General features: G+C 42.0%; 1 protein-coding gene across 1 annotated transcript in view; it reads left to right on the plus strand.

Moving 5' to 3' along the window:
* Nucleotides 1–15,347, plus strand: part of HECTD2 (HECT domain containing E3 ubiquitin protein ligase 2) — a 55,734-nt gene extending 40,387 nt beyond the window's left edge. Inside the window, exons 13-21 of the mRNA XM_015410179.1 lie at nucleotides 474–606; nucleotides 1,141–1,229; nucleotides 3,505–3,663; nucleotides 6,522–6,596; nucleotides 10,204–10,291; nucleotides 10,448–10,554; nucleotides 11,347–11,462; nucleotides 11,566–11,709; nucleotides 15,068–15,347. Of these exons, the coding sequence (XP_015265665.1) occupies nucleotides 474–606; nucleotides 1,141–1,229; nucleotides 3,505–3,663; nucleotides 6,522–6,596; nucleotides 10,204–10,291; nucleotides 10,448–10,554; nucleotides 11,347–11,462; nucleotides 11,566–11,709; nucleotides 15,068–15,188 (1,032 nt within the window). The 3' untranslated portion in view covers nucleotides 15,189–15,347. The remainder of the gene's footprint in view (nucleotides 1–473; nucleotides 607–1,140; nucleotides 1,230–3,504; nucleotides 3,664–6,521; nucleotides 6,597–10,203; nucleotides 10,292–10,447; nucleotides 10,555–11,346; nucleotides 11,463–11,565; nucleotides 11,710–15,067) is intronic.
* Nucleotides 15,348–16,928: the final 1,581 nt, after the last annotated feature.

The raw sequence follows: 16,928 nt of genomic DNA on the forward strand, positions 1-16,928 counted from the left end.
GGGGGGGAGATCCCTCAGTACATCAATAGTTTCCCATGGAAAGTATACTGTGACTCCATAAGAGAATTTTTAATGTGTTTTATTTTATGTATTTTATCTTTATGGTAAGCCACCTTGAGCTCCTTAAGGAAGAAAGGTGGCTAATAAATGGTTTAGGTACGTAAACAAGAGAAGCAGTATGGAAATGTGGCACATTACGGCATCGCTTGAGCTCCTGTAACCCTGGCACTCAGGTCTTTCCCTCTGACTCAAGGTGTGAAGAAAATGCAGTCCCAGATCCTGCAGAATGATTCCCCTAAAACCACCCAGCTCTGTTTTAATCATGTTTGAGGTTTAGATAACCCAGTAAATTAATATTACATGTTAAATAAGAACTATAGAAATACTGTTTTGCTCAGAAGAAAGCTAAAGAAAATTGATTTGTTTTTGTTATACAGTTGTGGTCTTATTTATATATATTTTCTTTTAAACAGCTGACAAGGAAGAGGGAAGATTTGAAAAAAAAATTAAAAGTTACTTTTGTTGGAGAGGCTGGTCTTGACATGGGTGGCCTAACAAAAGAATGGTTTCTGCTTCTAATTCGACAGATTTTTCATCCAGACTACGGCAAGTATCTAAATGGAAGCTCTCCTAATATTGCACCAAAAAGATTAGAGTTAGGTAGGTGGTATTTGTAAAAACAAAATGAATACCTGTTGCATCAGCTCCCTGCCCCAAATCATTCATTATAACTTTTTTGATGTCAGTGTTGGATTTATAACACTCTATTTTTCCACTCAGTTTCCAATTTTATCTCATTTAGGAGCTATGTATATTTATATATTTTACTTTAATAATTATAGGACTGAAAGATTCTGAGAATGAAATGAAAGGGGAGGACACAATCTGAAATAAAAGCAACTGCTAAAACAGTCTGTGAGCCAGGTGAATTATTTAATGGAATTTATTTCTAATGCTCAGATAACAGGAATTTAGTCAATGAAGGCCCTCATCTCAAAAAACCCAAACAAACCTAGAAGTCCTTATACTCATTTGTGCCTGTTTAAGTCAGTTTGAAATCAACATGCTTAAATGCTGATGACTTTTGGCACCCTGAATTTGAGACAGTAGTAAATATAAAATGTTTGCTCTCTTCTACAGGCATGTTTACGTATCACAAGGATTCCCACTGTCATTGGTTTAGTAGCTTAAACTGTGACAATTATTCTGAATTCCGATTGGTTGGAGCTGTATCCTTTACTGCCCACTAGAAGGTGCTGTATGCACAGCAGACACACCTTTTAAAGAATATTTTACACTTTATGTATTCTTTGGGGGAGTTTCGTTCATAGAATCATTGCATTGTTTATGAAGTCAATATCAGTGTACAAATAGTTGTGACATAAACAGTAAAATCTGCATTTCATTTAATGTATAATTCAAGAATGGATTAATTGCTGGCTCTCACACAGTGTCTCCATTTACATGATAACCCACTGATTCACTGAGTCCAGATAGTACTTTTATTCAAATACACCTTCCAAAACCAAGGTTACATTTTCCCCCATTAAGTGGAATTCTTAACCAGGATTAAAATGTGATTAAGAATCCAGATTACTGGGAAAGAACCTCCGTTTTTTAAGGTATCCATATCTGGATGTCATGGCTAACTGGAGATGATTGGAGCCCTTTGTCTCTCATCTTGGCACATTACATAAGGGGAGAATGAGGGAATCCAGGAGCCTGGTAGTTAATCAAGTTCATGTTTGTCATGAACAAACTCTTGTTTGTTGGACATATGAATTGAGCATTGGCTTTTCTGTTTGGGGGAAAAACTGAAAGTCTAATTTCTGAGATTGTATCTGGAATTTAGAGAGCCAAAAGGGTGTCAGGCAAGAATCTGGGGGACCCAAGTTCAGATCCCCGCTCTACCATGAAGCTCTCTGGGTGACCTTAGGTCAGTCACTGTTTCTCAGGGCCCAATTGCTTTTTTCTTACTTTGTCCTTATGTCCTCCCTGAGTCCACTATGAGGACTTTTGATCCAATGTGTATCAGGAGTTCATGCTGAGAACTCAGTTCCTAGCCACATGGAGGCCTGATTTGGATCAGGACCATGCAGGACCATGGGACTTAAGTCTTCCTGGGTTTTTGTTTGTTTGTTTATTTTAATTTGCCCTGTTGGGGAAAGGAGCTGCACACCTAAGCAGCAGTCTTTTTTTTTTAATATGTACCCTGGTGTCTTCTGCAGCAGATACCCAGTATGAATGACAGATACATGTCCTTAAACACGTTTGAGAATGTATGTCTGTTGTTCTGACTTTATGTTTTTGCAGCAAGAAACACTGGTATAATATCGGATATCTACTGAAACATTATCTGTTTGTTTATTAAATTAGATTTGCTAGGCCACCCTTCCCTACAAGTGAGGCCCAGGGCGGCTTACAACAAAATAATGTACAAATTTCAGATTAAAATGAAGTTAAAACAACCCAATAAATACCAACACATAAAAACAGCATATACGAGATGGCGAAAATGCAGCATGTATAAGAAATAGAGGGAGGGGTTACAAGGGATGGAGACTTGTGCAAGAGTGCCAAAGGATACCCCTGTTGCTATCCTCAACCAAAGGTCCAGTGGAACATCTCTGCCTTGCATGCCCTGCAGAATGGTAACTACTCCTGCAGGGCACAGATGTCTTCCGGCAGAGTGTTCCACCAGGCGGGGGCCAGGGCTGAAAAAGCCGTGGCCCTGGTTGAGGACAGCAGGACTTCTCTCAGGCCAGGGACCACCAGGAAGTTCTTGTTTCCTGAGCGTAACGCTCTTCCAAGGGCATACTGGGAGACGCAGTCCCGAAGATATTTAGGTTCCTGACGCTAAGGGCCTTGAAGGTCAGAACCTCGAACTTGATCCGGTGCTCCACTGGAAGCCAGTGCAACTCACACAGCACTAGTTGAATATGTGCTGTCTGGGGGGATCCCAGTAAGGACCCGCGCGGTTGCATTTTGGACCAGTTGGAGCTTCCAGGTCAGGCACAAGGGCAGGCCCACGGAGACCAAATTACAGTAGTCCAACCTGGAGGTGACCATTATTGTGTGAAATGTAGAACTGCTCTTAGAGAAGGAAAAACATTCTCGTGTAGGTTGTCTACAGTGGCAAATTGCAAGGATGAATTTATGAAACTTCTGTAGTTTAGAGTTCAAATTTCTTATCACTTTTCATTCAAATTTATTGGGTTATCTATTCTTCCTTCCTTTTTTCCTCTAAAATGTAATGGAATTTAGTCACTTGTTAAAATCATGTTCTTGAAATCGGTTGATTGGCTATTACGCAACATTTTATTAGAGTGCAGAGTCCTACAAATGCTAGTAATTTAAACATAAATGAACAAAATTTCTCTTCAGTCTTAAGTATTATATTATTAACAAGTCACCTTTTGATAATTTTTCCAACTATTACTAAATCTGTATTAGGATATCCTAATAGATGATTGTGCGGTTTTAAACTTAACATGGAACATTTAGCTAATGGGACTAGCAGTCTACAACAGCATCACACTGGATATTCGATTTCCACCATGTTGCTACAAAAAACTGCTCAGTCCTCCAATTGTACCTTGTGACCAGAATACACCTGTAGGGATTGGTAGTGTTACAATAGATGACCTATGCCAGGTTATGCCGGTAAGTATGTTTTTTGTTAAAAATATACATATACACTTCTAAGTAATAATTCTTGCCGTGCAGTTTTGCAGTGGGCACTTTCAGATACATACTGAGTATGTAGCTGGGATTCTGCAAGTATAGGTAAAGGTTCTGAGGCTCACATTATGAGGCCTGCAAGCAATAAATTTCTGACATCAACACAAAGGTAGGTTGCTTGAGCTCCACATGCAATTGATCAGTTTTTTAGACTCATTTGGTAGCCAGTCTGGGAGTGCTGCAGTGGTTCTACCACTGCTCCCATAGTAAAATGTCTACATGTTCTGCTGCCTCTCCAAAAATGTTTGGTAAGGCTCTACAACTGAAGATTACATCTCAAAGTGACTGCCAAAAGTCATTTCCTGATGTGGAAATAGGCATGAGAATCAGTACTCTGAATGCAGAGTGCACTTCAAAAAAAAATCATATTAATTTCACATTTGAATTTCAGGAGGGGACATTTTTCATTATCCCAAATCTGGGGGGCTCCTCAATGTTTGGGAATTTTTTTCAGGGTTTTTTGGAACCATTTAACAATTCCCCCCACAGGCAGCAGGAGCCAGAAGGGAAGGAAGTAGGTAGAGGAAGCTGGCCCTGTCAAATGGGTGTTTGGCTGTATCTTGGTTCCTTTACATTTTAAAAAGCTATTATTTTCTATGGGATTTCTGTATGAAATCTCTTCCCCCGTCCTAACTCTGAGGATCTCGATAAGGCACATTGGACTCCTCCCTCCACCACCCCATCCCCACCAACACCACCTGTGAGGTGGTCCAGGCTGAGCAACTGGCCCCAGGTGACCCAGATGGCAGGGTCCTGGCTCAGGAGGGGGGAGGGTCTGGACCAGGCTCTTCCAGATCCCCCCACCCCCAGTTCTCATCCCTCCTGCATTTCCCCTGAAGGAGAGGCTGTTTCTGAATCCTCCAGGGGCCACTTTTTGTCCTCCTGAGACCCCTTTTCCCACATGGGCTGAGAACAGGTGGGGGGAAAGGGAGGTCACTGCCCCCCACCTGCCCCAACACTCACTCTGCCTCCTTGCTCTGCGACTGTTTAGATATGTGGCAGTGACATCAGCACCCGGGTTTCCCTTTGCTCTGCCACTCGCTTCTGAAACCAGGAGATCTTTCCCCCTCATAGCAGCATGCACAAGACAGCCCAATCTCGCCAGCTCCCCACATGGTTGCTATCTGAAAAAACACAAAACCAATAAAGCAAAACTCAACAGTAACAGAAGCCACAGCAGAATAATAAAACAAAAAGTAGCATAAAAAGCAATCCTATGAAACACATATTATCATGAAGAGCTTCTTATTACAGTGTGAATGTTGTAATCCTCCCTGAAAATTCTTTTAAACTTAAGGGACAAGTTATACCTAACAGTAGGTATCAAAACGCTCCCACATACTGCTTTAGTCCCTGGTAGGGGGGAGATAGGCTAGCAAAACAGGTACTAGTTTTAGTGTAGTGGTTAGGAGCATGGACTCTAGTCTTAGAGAGCCAGGTTTGATTCCCCACTCCTCCACATGCAGCTGCTGGTGTGACCTTGGGTCAGTCACAAGTTCTCTCAGAGCTGTTCTCTCGAGCAGTTCTTGAAAGAGCTCTCTCAGCCCCACCTACCTCACAGGGTGTCTTGTTGTGTGGAGGGGAAGGGAAAGGAGATTGTAAACCGCTCTGAGACTCTGAGTGAAGGGCGGGGTATAAATCCAATCCCTTCTTCTCTCTTCTTATTTTTATCTACTGGGTCTTAATACAGCCCAGAAGCATTTTCGGTTATTGTGGCTCTGATTCATATCCTCCCATCTGCTTTTTGCAGCTAAACTCTATGCCTGGTTAGAGTTCTTTTTTCTTTTTAATTGCTGGTCTTATAATATTTTATGATGCTCCAGGAAGCTGAAAAGAAGATTCAAAGCAAACAGCCCATAAAATACCCTACAGCTAAAAGTACATGGAATGCAGAACTCCTTTGGTTAGATTTGTCAACATATATACCTGGGGGGTGGAGTTCTATATGTGGTTGGAGAACTGGTACTGGAAGAAACATGATTACATTTTTTCCTCTGTTAATTTTTTTGATATAAGTTGTTTCACTGAAGATTGGGTGAGAGAATTTAAATTATCAAATTGTTAAAACCTCATCCCTCCCCATGATACTGTTTCATTCAAATTTAGAATCCCCTGTACCTGTTCAAAAAAAAAAGAAAGAAAAATACAAAAATAACATCCAGATATCTGATAATATTAACCTCCCACAAAGAACATGTTTTAGCTCCAAGTTATGTATTGTGTGGTTTCATCAAATTGATACCCTTCACCTGGCCTTGTGAAGAGTCAGATAAAATACCCGAAAGGGTCAGAGAATACCTTTTCACAGTACATTTTGAACTCTGTACAGAAATGTGAGTACAAAGTACAGGCATATCATATCAGCTGTGAACAGGGTTGCCACATCTGGGTGGGAAAATATGTGGAGATTTTGGGGGTGGAGCCTGGGGAGAGTGGGGCTTAGGGAAGGGAAGGACCTCAGCAGGGTACAATTCCACAGCAGCTATTTTCTCCAGGAAAACTGATCTCTGTGGTCTGGAAATCTCTAGGCCCTACCTGGAGGTTGGCAACCCTAGTTGTGAAGGATATGCTCATATATAACATTCCACTCTTTAAAAAGTACATGAAAGCAACAAGCAGGAAAAGATTGGTCCCTGCTTATTGATGTTTTAGTGGAGAAAGCACCAATGTGCTTGGGTGTCTGCCTTCCCAGTCCATCTCCTGCCCCTTGTGTTTTGAGAATTGAGTGAAAAGAAGTATATTCTACGTGTGATATATTGTGTAAGTTTGTCTAATTACAGGAGCTGGCTCATGGACTAAAGGAGCTTCTGGCATATGAAGGAAATGTTGAAGAAGATTTCTATTCAACCTTCCAGGTACGAAGGAAATACATTTATTGTGAAACTAGGAAAAAGGCTCGTTGTGGAAATAAATACAACAAACTCTAGAAAGAGGTTCTGGGCGGGTGCCTTGGACACTCAGTGTCAATTTGCTGTGGCGACTTCAGCAGGGTATAATGACACTGAGTCCACTATTTTCTCCAGAGAAACTGATCTCCAGAGAAACAGTTGTAATTTTGAGTGATCTCCAGCCCTCACCTGGAGATTGGCAACGATGGTTCCCCAGAAGGGACTGGTTGGTTTGTAGGGTGGAGTCTATGGCTTTGTACCTGTCCGAGGTCCCACGTCTCCTGAAACCTCACCCTCTCCAGGCTACATCCCTCCCATCTCCAGGAATTTCCCACCTGGAGTTGGCAACCCTATCTCCTTCCCAGCCAATCATCAACCTGCCTTTATTTCCCCCTCAGTCTTCAGCTTTCCACCCCCACACACACCTGCAGCCTCTCCCGTGCTCTGAAGCCCTGACTGCTACGTCACATTGGCTGTCATACGGGGGCCACCTCAACAGCATATAAGGATACAGAGCCCACCATTTTCTCCAGGGGAACTGATCTCTGCCATCTGGAAAGCAGTTGTAATTCTGAGTGATCTCCAGCCCTCACCTGGAGATTGGACACATTTTCCTCATAACAGCAAACTGTTTAGAATGTTAGAGGCAAAAGCCAATCAAGTCACATATGCAAATGACCTCTGTGTTCCGAGGCAAAGGCCAATGAGGCTGCATATGCAAATAACCTCTGTGTTCTGACTGGCTATGGGGGGAGAGGAACAGCAAACTGTTTAGAATGTTGGAGGCGAGACTCAAGCAATGTAGCCAGTGGATAGGGACAGATTCTGAGTGACACACCAGGGCGCCAACCAATTCCGGACCATGTGGAATGTTCTAGAGAAGTGCTACCACCATTAGGCTTTTATATATAAGGGAGATAAAATGTGTTAACCCAATTGATATACTTTTATATATTCTATTTTGAACAAAACTAAAATTAGAAATAAAATAGTTTATGTTAAACTAACACAGAATGTAAGAAAACTCATTTGAAAGCATTTTAGCCCTTGCCAATTTTGCCAGGGCTTCACAGGCAGTTCAGACTGTTGAAATCTGCAAAAGTCCTACTCTGCGCAGCTCCAGAGAAACAATTGTACCCAGTCCTGGAACCACAGCCACCTATATGTAAACAAAGGGTTTTTTTAAAAAAAGTGCATTAGGTTAGATCTTATTAATTGCTCGCAGAAGTAGGTCTTCCCTCTCCCCCCAGCAGGTGTAGAAAAATGTCCCAGATAGTGAGAAATTCCATTGTTATGTGTGAACAGCCATATTATATTCTGATAGTGGCCAAATCTGAGGGGAAGAGGGCAGGTTCCAAGACTGTTTTGGCCTTTGAAAGAGGATTCATCAGGGCCAGTCTTGGCTAGAGTTGTCAGCTCCAGAGTGGGAAATTGCTGGAGATTTTGGGGTGGAGTCTGAGGAGGGGTGGAGTCAGAGGAGAGCCTATGGAAGCTCACTGGGTGGTTTTAGGTTAGCCACGTACTTTCAGCCTAACCTACTTCATGGGGATTAGAAAGGATGAGAAGAGAATAATGTAAGCTGCTTTGGTCCCCACTGTGGAGGAAGTTGGGGTATAAATGAAGTAAATAAATAATAAATATAGCTGAAGATGGGAGGCAGATAAAAGTTACGTTGGTGAATGGTTAAGAAGATGAGAATGAGGCAGGGAAAGGAGACAAGATGTGGGGGTTGCCAGGAGGAAGGAAAGAGGAAATTGTGTGGGAAGGGGGATTCAGGGGAGAGTAAGGTGCCTCCCCACAAGTCCTTGAGGTTCCCTACCATGAAAGTCTCTCTGTTCCTGGGATCCAAGATCACTGCAGACGGTGACTGCAGCCATGAAATTAAAAGACGCCTGCTCCTTGGGAGAAAAGCGATGGCAAACCTAGACAGCATAATAAAAAGTAGAGACATCACCCTGCCAACAAAAGTCCATATGATCAAAGCAGTGGTATTCCCAGTAGTATTGTATGGCTGCGAGAGTTGGACTATAAGGAAGGCTGAGCACCAAGGAATAGATTCTTTTGAATTATGGTGCTGGAGAAGACTCTTGAGAGTCCCTTAGACTGCAAGGAGATCAAATCAGTCAATCCTAAAAGAAATCAACCCTGACTGTTCCCTGGAAGGCCAGATAATGAAGCTGAAGCTCAAATACTTTGGCCACCAAATGAGAAGGGAGCACTCACTGGAGAAGACCCTGATGCTGGGAAAGATTGAAGGTCAAAGAAGAAGGGGATGGCAAAGGATGAGATGGTTAGACAGTGTTATCGAGGCAATGAACATGAAATTAAGCAAACTACGGAGCACGACAGAAGACAGGAGGGCCTGGCGTGATGTGGTCCATGGGGTCGCAAAGAGTCGGACTCGACTGTGCGACTGAACAACAACAACAACAAAATCATGAAAGTAGCCAGCACCACAGAACTGGGCCATAGTTTTCCTAGGTAGAGGCTGCTGATGGGGAGAGGGAATCTTGAAGACAAAGGGGCAGATAAATATAGGTTGGCTGTTGGGTGGAAAGGAGAGAGAGAAGCAGGCAAAGGGGAGAAACTATGGAGGATTTCAGGAAAAGAAAAGAGGAAATAGTGGGGTAGTTTAAATTAGATGTCTCCCACAAGTCCTTGTGGGTGCCCCCTTGTTTCCTCTAATGTGTTTCAGTGGCTCTGTCAGATCTGACCTATTCCAAAAGTTTGTGGGAAGACCAGAGATTCTCAAAAAGTCCATTAAGGAAGTCAGCCAAATATGAACCCTATAAGTGCATACAGACATAATTTACCAGGACTTAACATGGTTTGTCCTCCCCAAGATTAATTCATGCCCCCTTCGCTATGAAAAATATACGCATCGTGCCACCAATTCAATTGTGGTTTCAGGTAGGTTGTTCTCCTCCACTGCTGTTTTGACCTTTGCATCCCTGCACATATATTTATTCATAGGATTTGTACCCTCCCTCCCAAGAAAAGACTAATTTTTAAAAAATGTTGGAGAACTAATCAAGGAGGGAAGGGTTAGGTAGGTTAATGACATCACCAGTACAGCTAATTGTCATTGTTCATAACTGACTACTACTTCAATGAAGCAGGACCATATTCCCCTGAGCTTGGTCTTGGAAAAAAAGATAGCATATCTGGACAAAACAGAAGTAGTGTGTTCACTTTAAAATTGTGTATGTCTCTATACATTGCATGAAAGTAAGGGAACAGTCCTAAATAAATATACACAGAAGTAAGTCCCGTTTTATTCAGTGGACTTACTCTCAGGAAGGTGTTCTTAGGTTTGCAGCCTAAGGCTCAAATAATTGGACACTGATGTTTTCCGTCTTCAGATGAGGACATTTATGTCCAGTGGGCAATGGAGTGTTCCATCTGGAACTCCAAGATGGTCACGATTAGCACCTGAAAGATCTGGTACGAAGGTCAGGGCCAAAACGAGAAGCAGAAAAGATGAAATCAGTAGCTGTAGACTATATTGAGCAGTGTCAAAACTCATAGGGATCAGTAATGTTCCTGAATTCTGAATACTGTTTTCTTTCGTCAGGTTTTTCAAGAAGAATTTGGAGTTATCAAGTGTTACAACCTAAAGCCTGGTGGTGATAAAATCCCAGTTACCAATCAAAATAGAAAAGGTAAACTGATTGCATAATGAGAACTGCAGATTTTCAGATTTGTTTTCAATTAGTTTTATTTAGCTGGCTTTTAAAAGTACTGCTGGTAACTATAACCCAGTTTAGGATACAATGCAATGTGTTGCAAAATAGAAAACAAATTGTTGTCTTTTTTAGAGTATGTGCAGCTTTATGTAGACTTCCTTCTCAACAAATCAATCTACAAACAGTTTGCGGCATTTTATTATGGATTTCACAGTGTCTGTGCCTCATATGCATTGCTGGTAAGAATAAAAATTGCATAGTGATTTTAGATGTTTGTTTAGCAATAACGTTTGAAGAAAATGGAACATTTGCTGAGGATTGTGTATATATAACACACTGAGCTGGTTCAACACCCAAACAGCTGCATGGGGACTGGGGAGCCAACAGCTTTGCCAACCTCCAGGTGGGGTCTGGAGATCTCCCAGTATTACAATTGAACTCACAGATCAGTTCCCCTGGAGAAAATAGCTGCTTTGGAGGGTGGACTGCATGCCATAATATTCTGCTGAGGGCCCCCACCCCAAACTCCATCCCCAACTCTCCAGGAATTTCCCAACTTGGAGCTGGTAACCTTAGGTGCCAAACTAGCAGGGGAATGGTATAGAAGCCTAGCATCTCTTTAGAGCACTTAGAGGTATAGGCAAGATGTTTCTTTTTAACAATAAGCTCTACGGTAACCACTTTGGTATAGCTACTAGAGTATTTGTCTTGAATGTATGAAACACAAGCTATATTTGAGCTTGAACAGAAGACTGGATAAGCGGGAGGATGGTTGTGCAAAGTAGTGAGGTTTAGATGTGGATTTCTTTCAGAACGCATCTTTATTTTTGTTTTGTACAGGACAGTAATGAATGAGTTCTAGGTATCCTCCTCCCCTTTACAAATCTCCTGTATTATATATTTGCCGCTTGACCCACAGCCAATCTGGATATGCATTCAAGTCTGTAGTAATCAGAAATGAATTTGCTTAAAGGCAGTACTTGCTAAATTGGTTTGTGTGATCTAATTCTCAAATTTCAATGATTTGGCAGCTGCTTCGCCCTGAAGAGGTTGAAATTCTAGTTTGTGGGAGTCCTGAATTAGATATGAATGCCCTCCAGAAACACACTCAGTACGATGGCTACCAGAAGACTGATGTCACTATCCGGTAGATTTTTTTCCCCCTTTGACTCTTAATGGTAGTAGGTATAGAACTGCTGTAGGAACTGATTGTTAACTAAGAACTAAAATTTATTTTATGCATATTATAGACACTTCTGGGAGGTGGTACTTGAATTTCCTCTCGAACTTCAAAAAAAGCTCCTACATTTTGCTACAGGAAGTGATAGAGTACCTGTGGGAGGAATGGCTGACTTGAATTTCAAGATTTCAAAGAGTGAAGCATCCACAGACTGGTAAATAATTTGGTTTCTAGTAATAATTTACTTCTCTAAAACTGCAGAAACATTTCACTTGGAATGTTTTTCTTGAAAAGTTGTAGACATTTAACAGTTGATATAATTGATGAAAAAACTGCCACTAAAAATCTTAACTGCTGATTGAAAGGTGTTTATGTGGATTCTGCACAGAAACCATCCAAATAAAAACTTTCTGCAAACGATGAAGTGAAACATTTCCTTGTAAATAGCTGTGGGGCTCTTTGCAGAGAAATACAGAATTAGTAGCATATCATGGTTAGAGTGTGAGATGAAAGGGGCACACTCATGTTCAGATCTTCACACAGCCATGACACTCGCAGGATGACCTTGAGCCAGTCATTCTCTTTTAATCCAGCATGTTGTGATGATAAAACTAAGGAGGGAAGAACCGTGTTCATTGTCATGGCTTCTGTGCAGGCACACCATGTAAAGGAGCTTTGAAGCTTTTCAGAGACATTTCTAGGCTCTGGAGTGCTCCCCCTCTGTCGATAGAGACCCCTTTTCCTGCACAAAGGGTCATGTGACAGAGGTGGGGTGAGCACTCCTCCTTCAGCTCTTTTCTTGCCACCATGATGAGAGGACATACTCCCAACAGCTGCTTCATGGGGCCTCAAAGGACAGTCCACTGAGGTTTTTCCATGAGGATAGCCAGAGACCTTGACCTACAAATTGGTAGGATGGCTGTTTTAAAGAAATGTGGGGAATACGGAGCAAAAATGGCCCAAAACGATAACCATAGATCCTGTCTCCTGTGCTTGGGAGAAGGCCACAATATGGCCACATGCCCAGTCTGCCGACACCTTACCCCTAAAGCCCATGAGGACAGAGCCGCAAGGCTTCAGGCTGCATTATGGGAGAAAACCTGTATGGGGGGAAACGGGCCCAAATGGAGAAGGGTACAGGGACCCATTCAGTGGCTTTGGCGCTGGCATCAGAACCGCAACCCCAGACCTCCATCCTGAGATCGGCATCAGAACTGCCACCGAAAAAAAGCCAAGAAGAAGGCCAAGCACAGTCTGGCCCAATCACCATCACATCAGTGTTGTTCAGCCTTGCCACGGTGTCAACAATATTTGTGTCCACAGTGCCAAGGCTCACCATCAGCTTGTGGTTATGGATCCTCCCCACCTTGACCCCAACAAGCTGATTCCTCTCGGAGTCAAGCATCCACACTGACTATTTTCAAATCAAGGTTGCCTCAATGTCACAACTTGCCACTGGGGCTTGAGATTGATCTACTGCTTCCGAAATTGCCCTCACCACTGAGACACGCTGACAGGTCTCCAGAGTCATCGGAGGATGAGGTCTTCGAGGTGCCTCCTTCTGGTCCACCCATGTCACAAAGCAAAGGACAGCCTGATCAACAGCTGCCGAATCAATGGCCAGCCCAGCAAAATCCTTGGGGGCCATGAAACCACCACAATGGGCAGTTTCGCAACACAATCTCTCTCTAGGTGGATGATTTCAACAATCAGAACAGCTTACAACAAAGCTAAGGTCTCTTGCCCGGTTCCCGTAAAACCCCATTCCATGAGGGCCCAGGCCTCTTCAGCAGCTTTCCGTGCTATACTTGCGCTGGAGGATGCTTAACATTCGTCAAACACTACTTAGTGGGTGTGGACTCCACAAAAGAAGCTGCAGATGAATTTTTGTTGATCAGCCCACTCCCGCCTCATTGGAGGTGGACTCCCCAAAACAAGCTGCAATGGGAAAGGCAGTGTTACAGATTATTTTTCGTTGATCAGCCCACTCCCGCCTCCTTGGTAAGTGAGCTTGCTATTCTTAGATGTAGGACTGCACAGAAGCCACAACGATGAAAATGGGGTGGTACTTACTTATCATTGTTCATCAAGTGGCCTTCTGTGCAGGCACACATCCCTCCCTCCTTTCTCCGCTGTGGGCTGCAGACTGTACAGGGGCCTCCTTATGGTGGCAAAGGGAACTGAGGGAGAAGTGCTCACCCCGCCTCTGTCACGTGACCCTTTTGGCAGGAAAAGCGACCTCTATAGACAGCCTAGAAACATCTTCAGAAAAGCTTGGAAGCTCCTTTCAGCAGTTGGCCTGCAATCATTGAGTCCCATGTATGCCTGCACAGAAGGCCACTCAATGAACAATAGTTACAGGTAAGCACAGCCCCGTTTTTGCTGTCTTTAGATTCTTGGAGGAACGTTGGAATAAAAAATGTTAGTAGATGCCTAAAGAATAGGTAAGAATTGTAGTAATGTGATAATTGCCCCCAATTTTTAGTTCAGGACTTTGGACCAGGCTGCTCCAGATTTTTAATTTCGTAGCTGTAACGGTATTCCTTCTTGAGTTGTTCTACCTGCTGGAGCTGTATTAGGAAACCAGATTAGGAAAGACAGCATCATTTTTAGCTTGAAGGCATCGTAAGGATCTCCAGTAGCCATTAAAACCAAAAAACTGGGAAGACACTAAGAATTAGCCTTCAAAAATACATTAAAATCAATGAGTGGCATCCCTAATACCAAAGGTCAGTTTTGAGATATAGCCCTATGGATCTAGGGCAGTTTTATTGGATGCTTCGTTAATGATATTAAAAGTTTTGTGTATGTTTTCTGGACAGACTGTGGTCCGTTTGAACTTATTTTGACCTTATCTGTTGGTCATATTTAGTGAACCTAAAAATTTCTGATTGCTTTTCTAACTTTCTTCCTTATATGTGTCAATTTCTCACTGGCTTTCAGTGTGAAAAGATAAGGGCTGTATACACTCTCTTCCTGGCTTCTTCCAGGGAGTCAGCTCCTGCCCCCTTAGGCCACAGGGAGAGAACTTGCCACGGGCAGAGAGAAAGAGAGAGAGAGAACTCCCTTCTCTGGACAGCTACCACTTGCCTGGGCACAGTTCATACCCCTTTCCCTCTTTTCTGCACTTGGCTCAGAACTAAAGTGCATTGTCATTGCTGCTGCCAACTCACCTCCTATCCATGGCTAAGCAGAGGGTAGTCTATCAGAATATTTTGTTAGTCCCAGATGTTAAGTGAATAAAACAAAAATCGTGTGAATATATTAATATATATGTGATATAGGATTGCAAAAAATATCATGGCTTTTAAGGGGCTTAATGTGCAGAAATGGGCAGTTGAAGCTTTTGATGGCAACTAATTTGTATGAAATGCTTTGAACAAAAACTTAGTCCTTCTCATTGGATGGTGTCCCCAGGCACATGCATATATATGTTTGCATCACAGACACATAAAACTCTGGACTGGAACAGAAGTTTGATTTAGAAATAATTATTTGTGAATTGTGTATGATTAATACACTGAATTATTTCTTATTAATAATTTATATATCGTCTCTTACAATATTTTTAGGCTACCTGTCGCTCACACTTGCTTTAATCAGCTCTGCCTGCCTCCTTACAAGACCAAAAAGGAATTGAAGGAAAAATTAACCATTGGCATTTCAAACGCAGAGGGCTTTGGTTTAGAATAAAAGAAGACTTGAAAAGTGCAGCAGATGTAGCACTCGCTCTCCTCTCATTGTGCCTTTAAAGTTCTTCAAATTCCTGTCTCTTGATAGCGTGGTAGTCTGTGGCAGAACTGTGTAGTAACTCCATTTTTTTAAAGAAAAATTACATTTTTTCTGTATTGAAATGTTCTTACTACTTTCTTACAGTAAAAACAACTTTGTATAATATTCAAGGTAATATACAGATTTTGTGTTTGTATATACATAGTTTATTCACAGCAAAAGCCAGCAATCTAATACAGTTGTCAAACTGAATTTGTCAGAATCCATAAAACCATAAAAATATGTGTGTGAGAGAGAGAGACAAGAACAGCCACTATTGTCTGAGGAAAGGCCGGTTAACGCATCCAGCCCATCACCTTGGTTGCCCAAACTATACAGGCAAGAGGTTCAGAGTACTTTATTATTAATCCTCATTGGTGTAAATCATGCTCCATCTGGGAATTGTGACATACAAATAATATATTGCTTGATTAGATAAGCCCAGTGGTAGCTTATTCTTCAGTCAGCACTCACACTGCAGCAAAGCTTATAGCTGCCATTAGACTGGAGACATGTGGATGTTTCTTTTGTTGAGGCAAAAAATAGTTAAAGTAGAGATGAAATATACAGTGTAAATACTCTGGTTTTCACTCTCAAAAATGGATTTAGTTGTTTTAAAAGCATGTAAATAATTGCCTGTGGAACAATATGATTTTGATAGTGCCATTTACAGCTAAAGATTTATTTTTACAAGTTATTGAGTTTCAGATGTTATATATTCAGCTTTTGAAAAGATGTATAATTGTACAGGAATATAAAAACTGCTATTTTAAATTGATGTATATTCATGGACAAACTTTAACTATATTTGCATGTTTATGATATTAAAGTGGTTTGGCTGTTGTAGTTTTGTAACTGTAGTTTAAAAGAAAAAAAATTAAAGTGTATTGGTAGATCTGAATTTGTATAATCGATGAAAAATGAGTCACGTCTCAGCATAATGAGAAGTGTAATTTTTGATATTTTTAAATTATGCATCTTTTAATTAGAAACTTGATACTATAAGTCTTTTACATGCAGTTTAAAATAAATTAAGCTTTTATATAAAAGTGAATGTAATAAAATCATATTGTGTGTTCTAGCTTTCATTTAACTCGTCGTAACCTATACACTTGCCCAGGTGGATTTTTAAAAGAATTAGACAAATTCTTGGATGGCTGGTCCGGCAATATCTAACAGCAATCTCAGATAACTGGAACATCCATTTTCAGAAGCAATATGACTCTGATTATCAGCCGTTGGGAACAAGTTACAGGAGGAAGGTGTTGCCTTTACGTTGCATGTTTCCTGGACTGATTTCACACTAGCCTTTGTCCCGGGCTCGCTCCTCCTTTCCCTCCGCTTCCTCCATTTTGCTCCGACTCAGCTCGATCCTTGATTTGCCAGACGTTTCCTGTTGCCGTGTGAAGAAAAAGTGGGAGGGGGAAGACAGGGGAGTGGGAGGGGGAAGACAGGGGAGGAGGGAGGACACAGGAAGCCACAGGAAACCTCGCCAAGGAAATCAAACTCCGGGAGCAGATTGAGAACAGCCAAGTGCCAAGAACTCTAATGCGTAACCAGTTTAAACGGTCCGGAGCAAACTGCCCCGCCAGTAAACAGTGGTAAGTAACATCTGCGAAATCAGCCCTGGAGGAGCTCACTGAAGGAAAGTTGGGATAAAAA

This window comes from Gekko japonicus, unplaced genomic scaffold, assembly GCF_001447785.1.
Source record: "Gekko japonicus isolate JY-2015 unplaced genomic scaffold, Gekko_japonicus_V1.1 scaffold841, whole genome shotgun sequence".
Taxonomy (NCBI): domain Eukaryota; kingdom Metazoa; phylum Chordata; class Lepidosauria; order Squamata; family Gekkonidae; genus Gekko; species Gekko japonicus.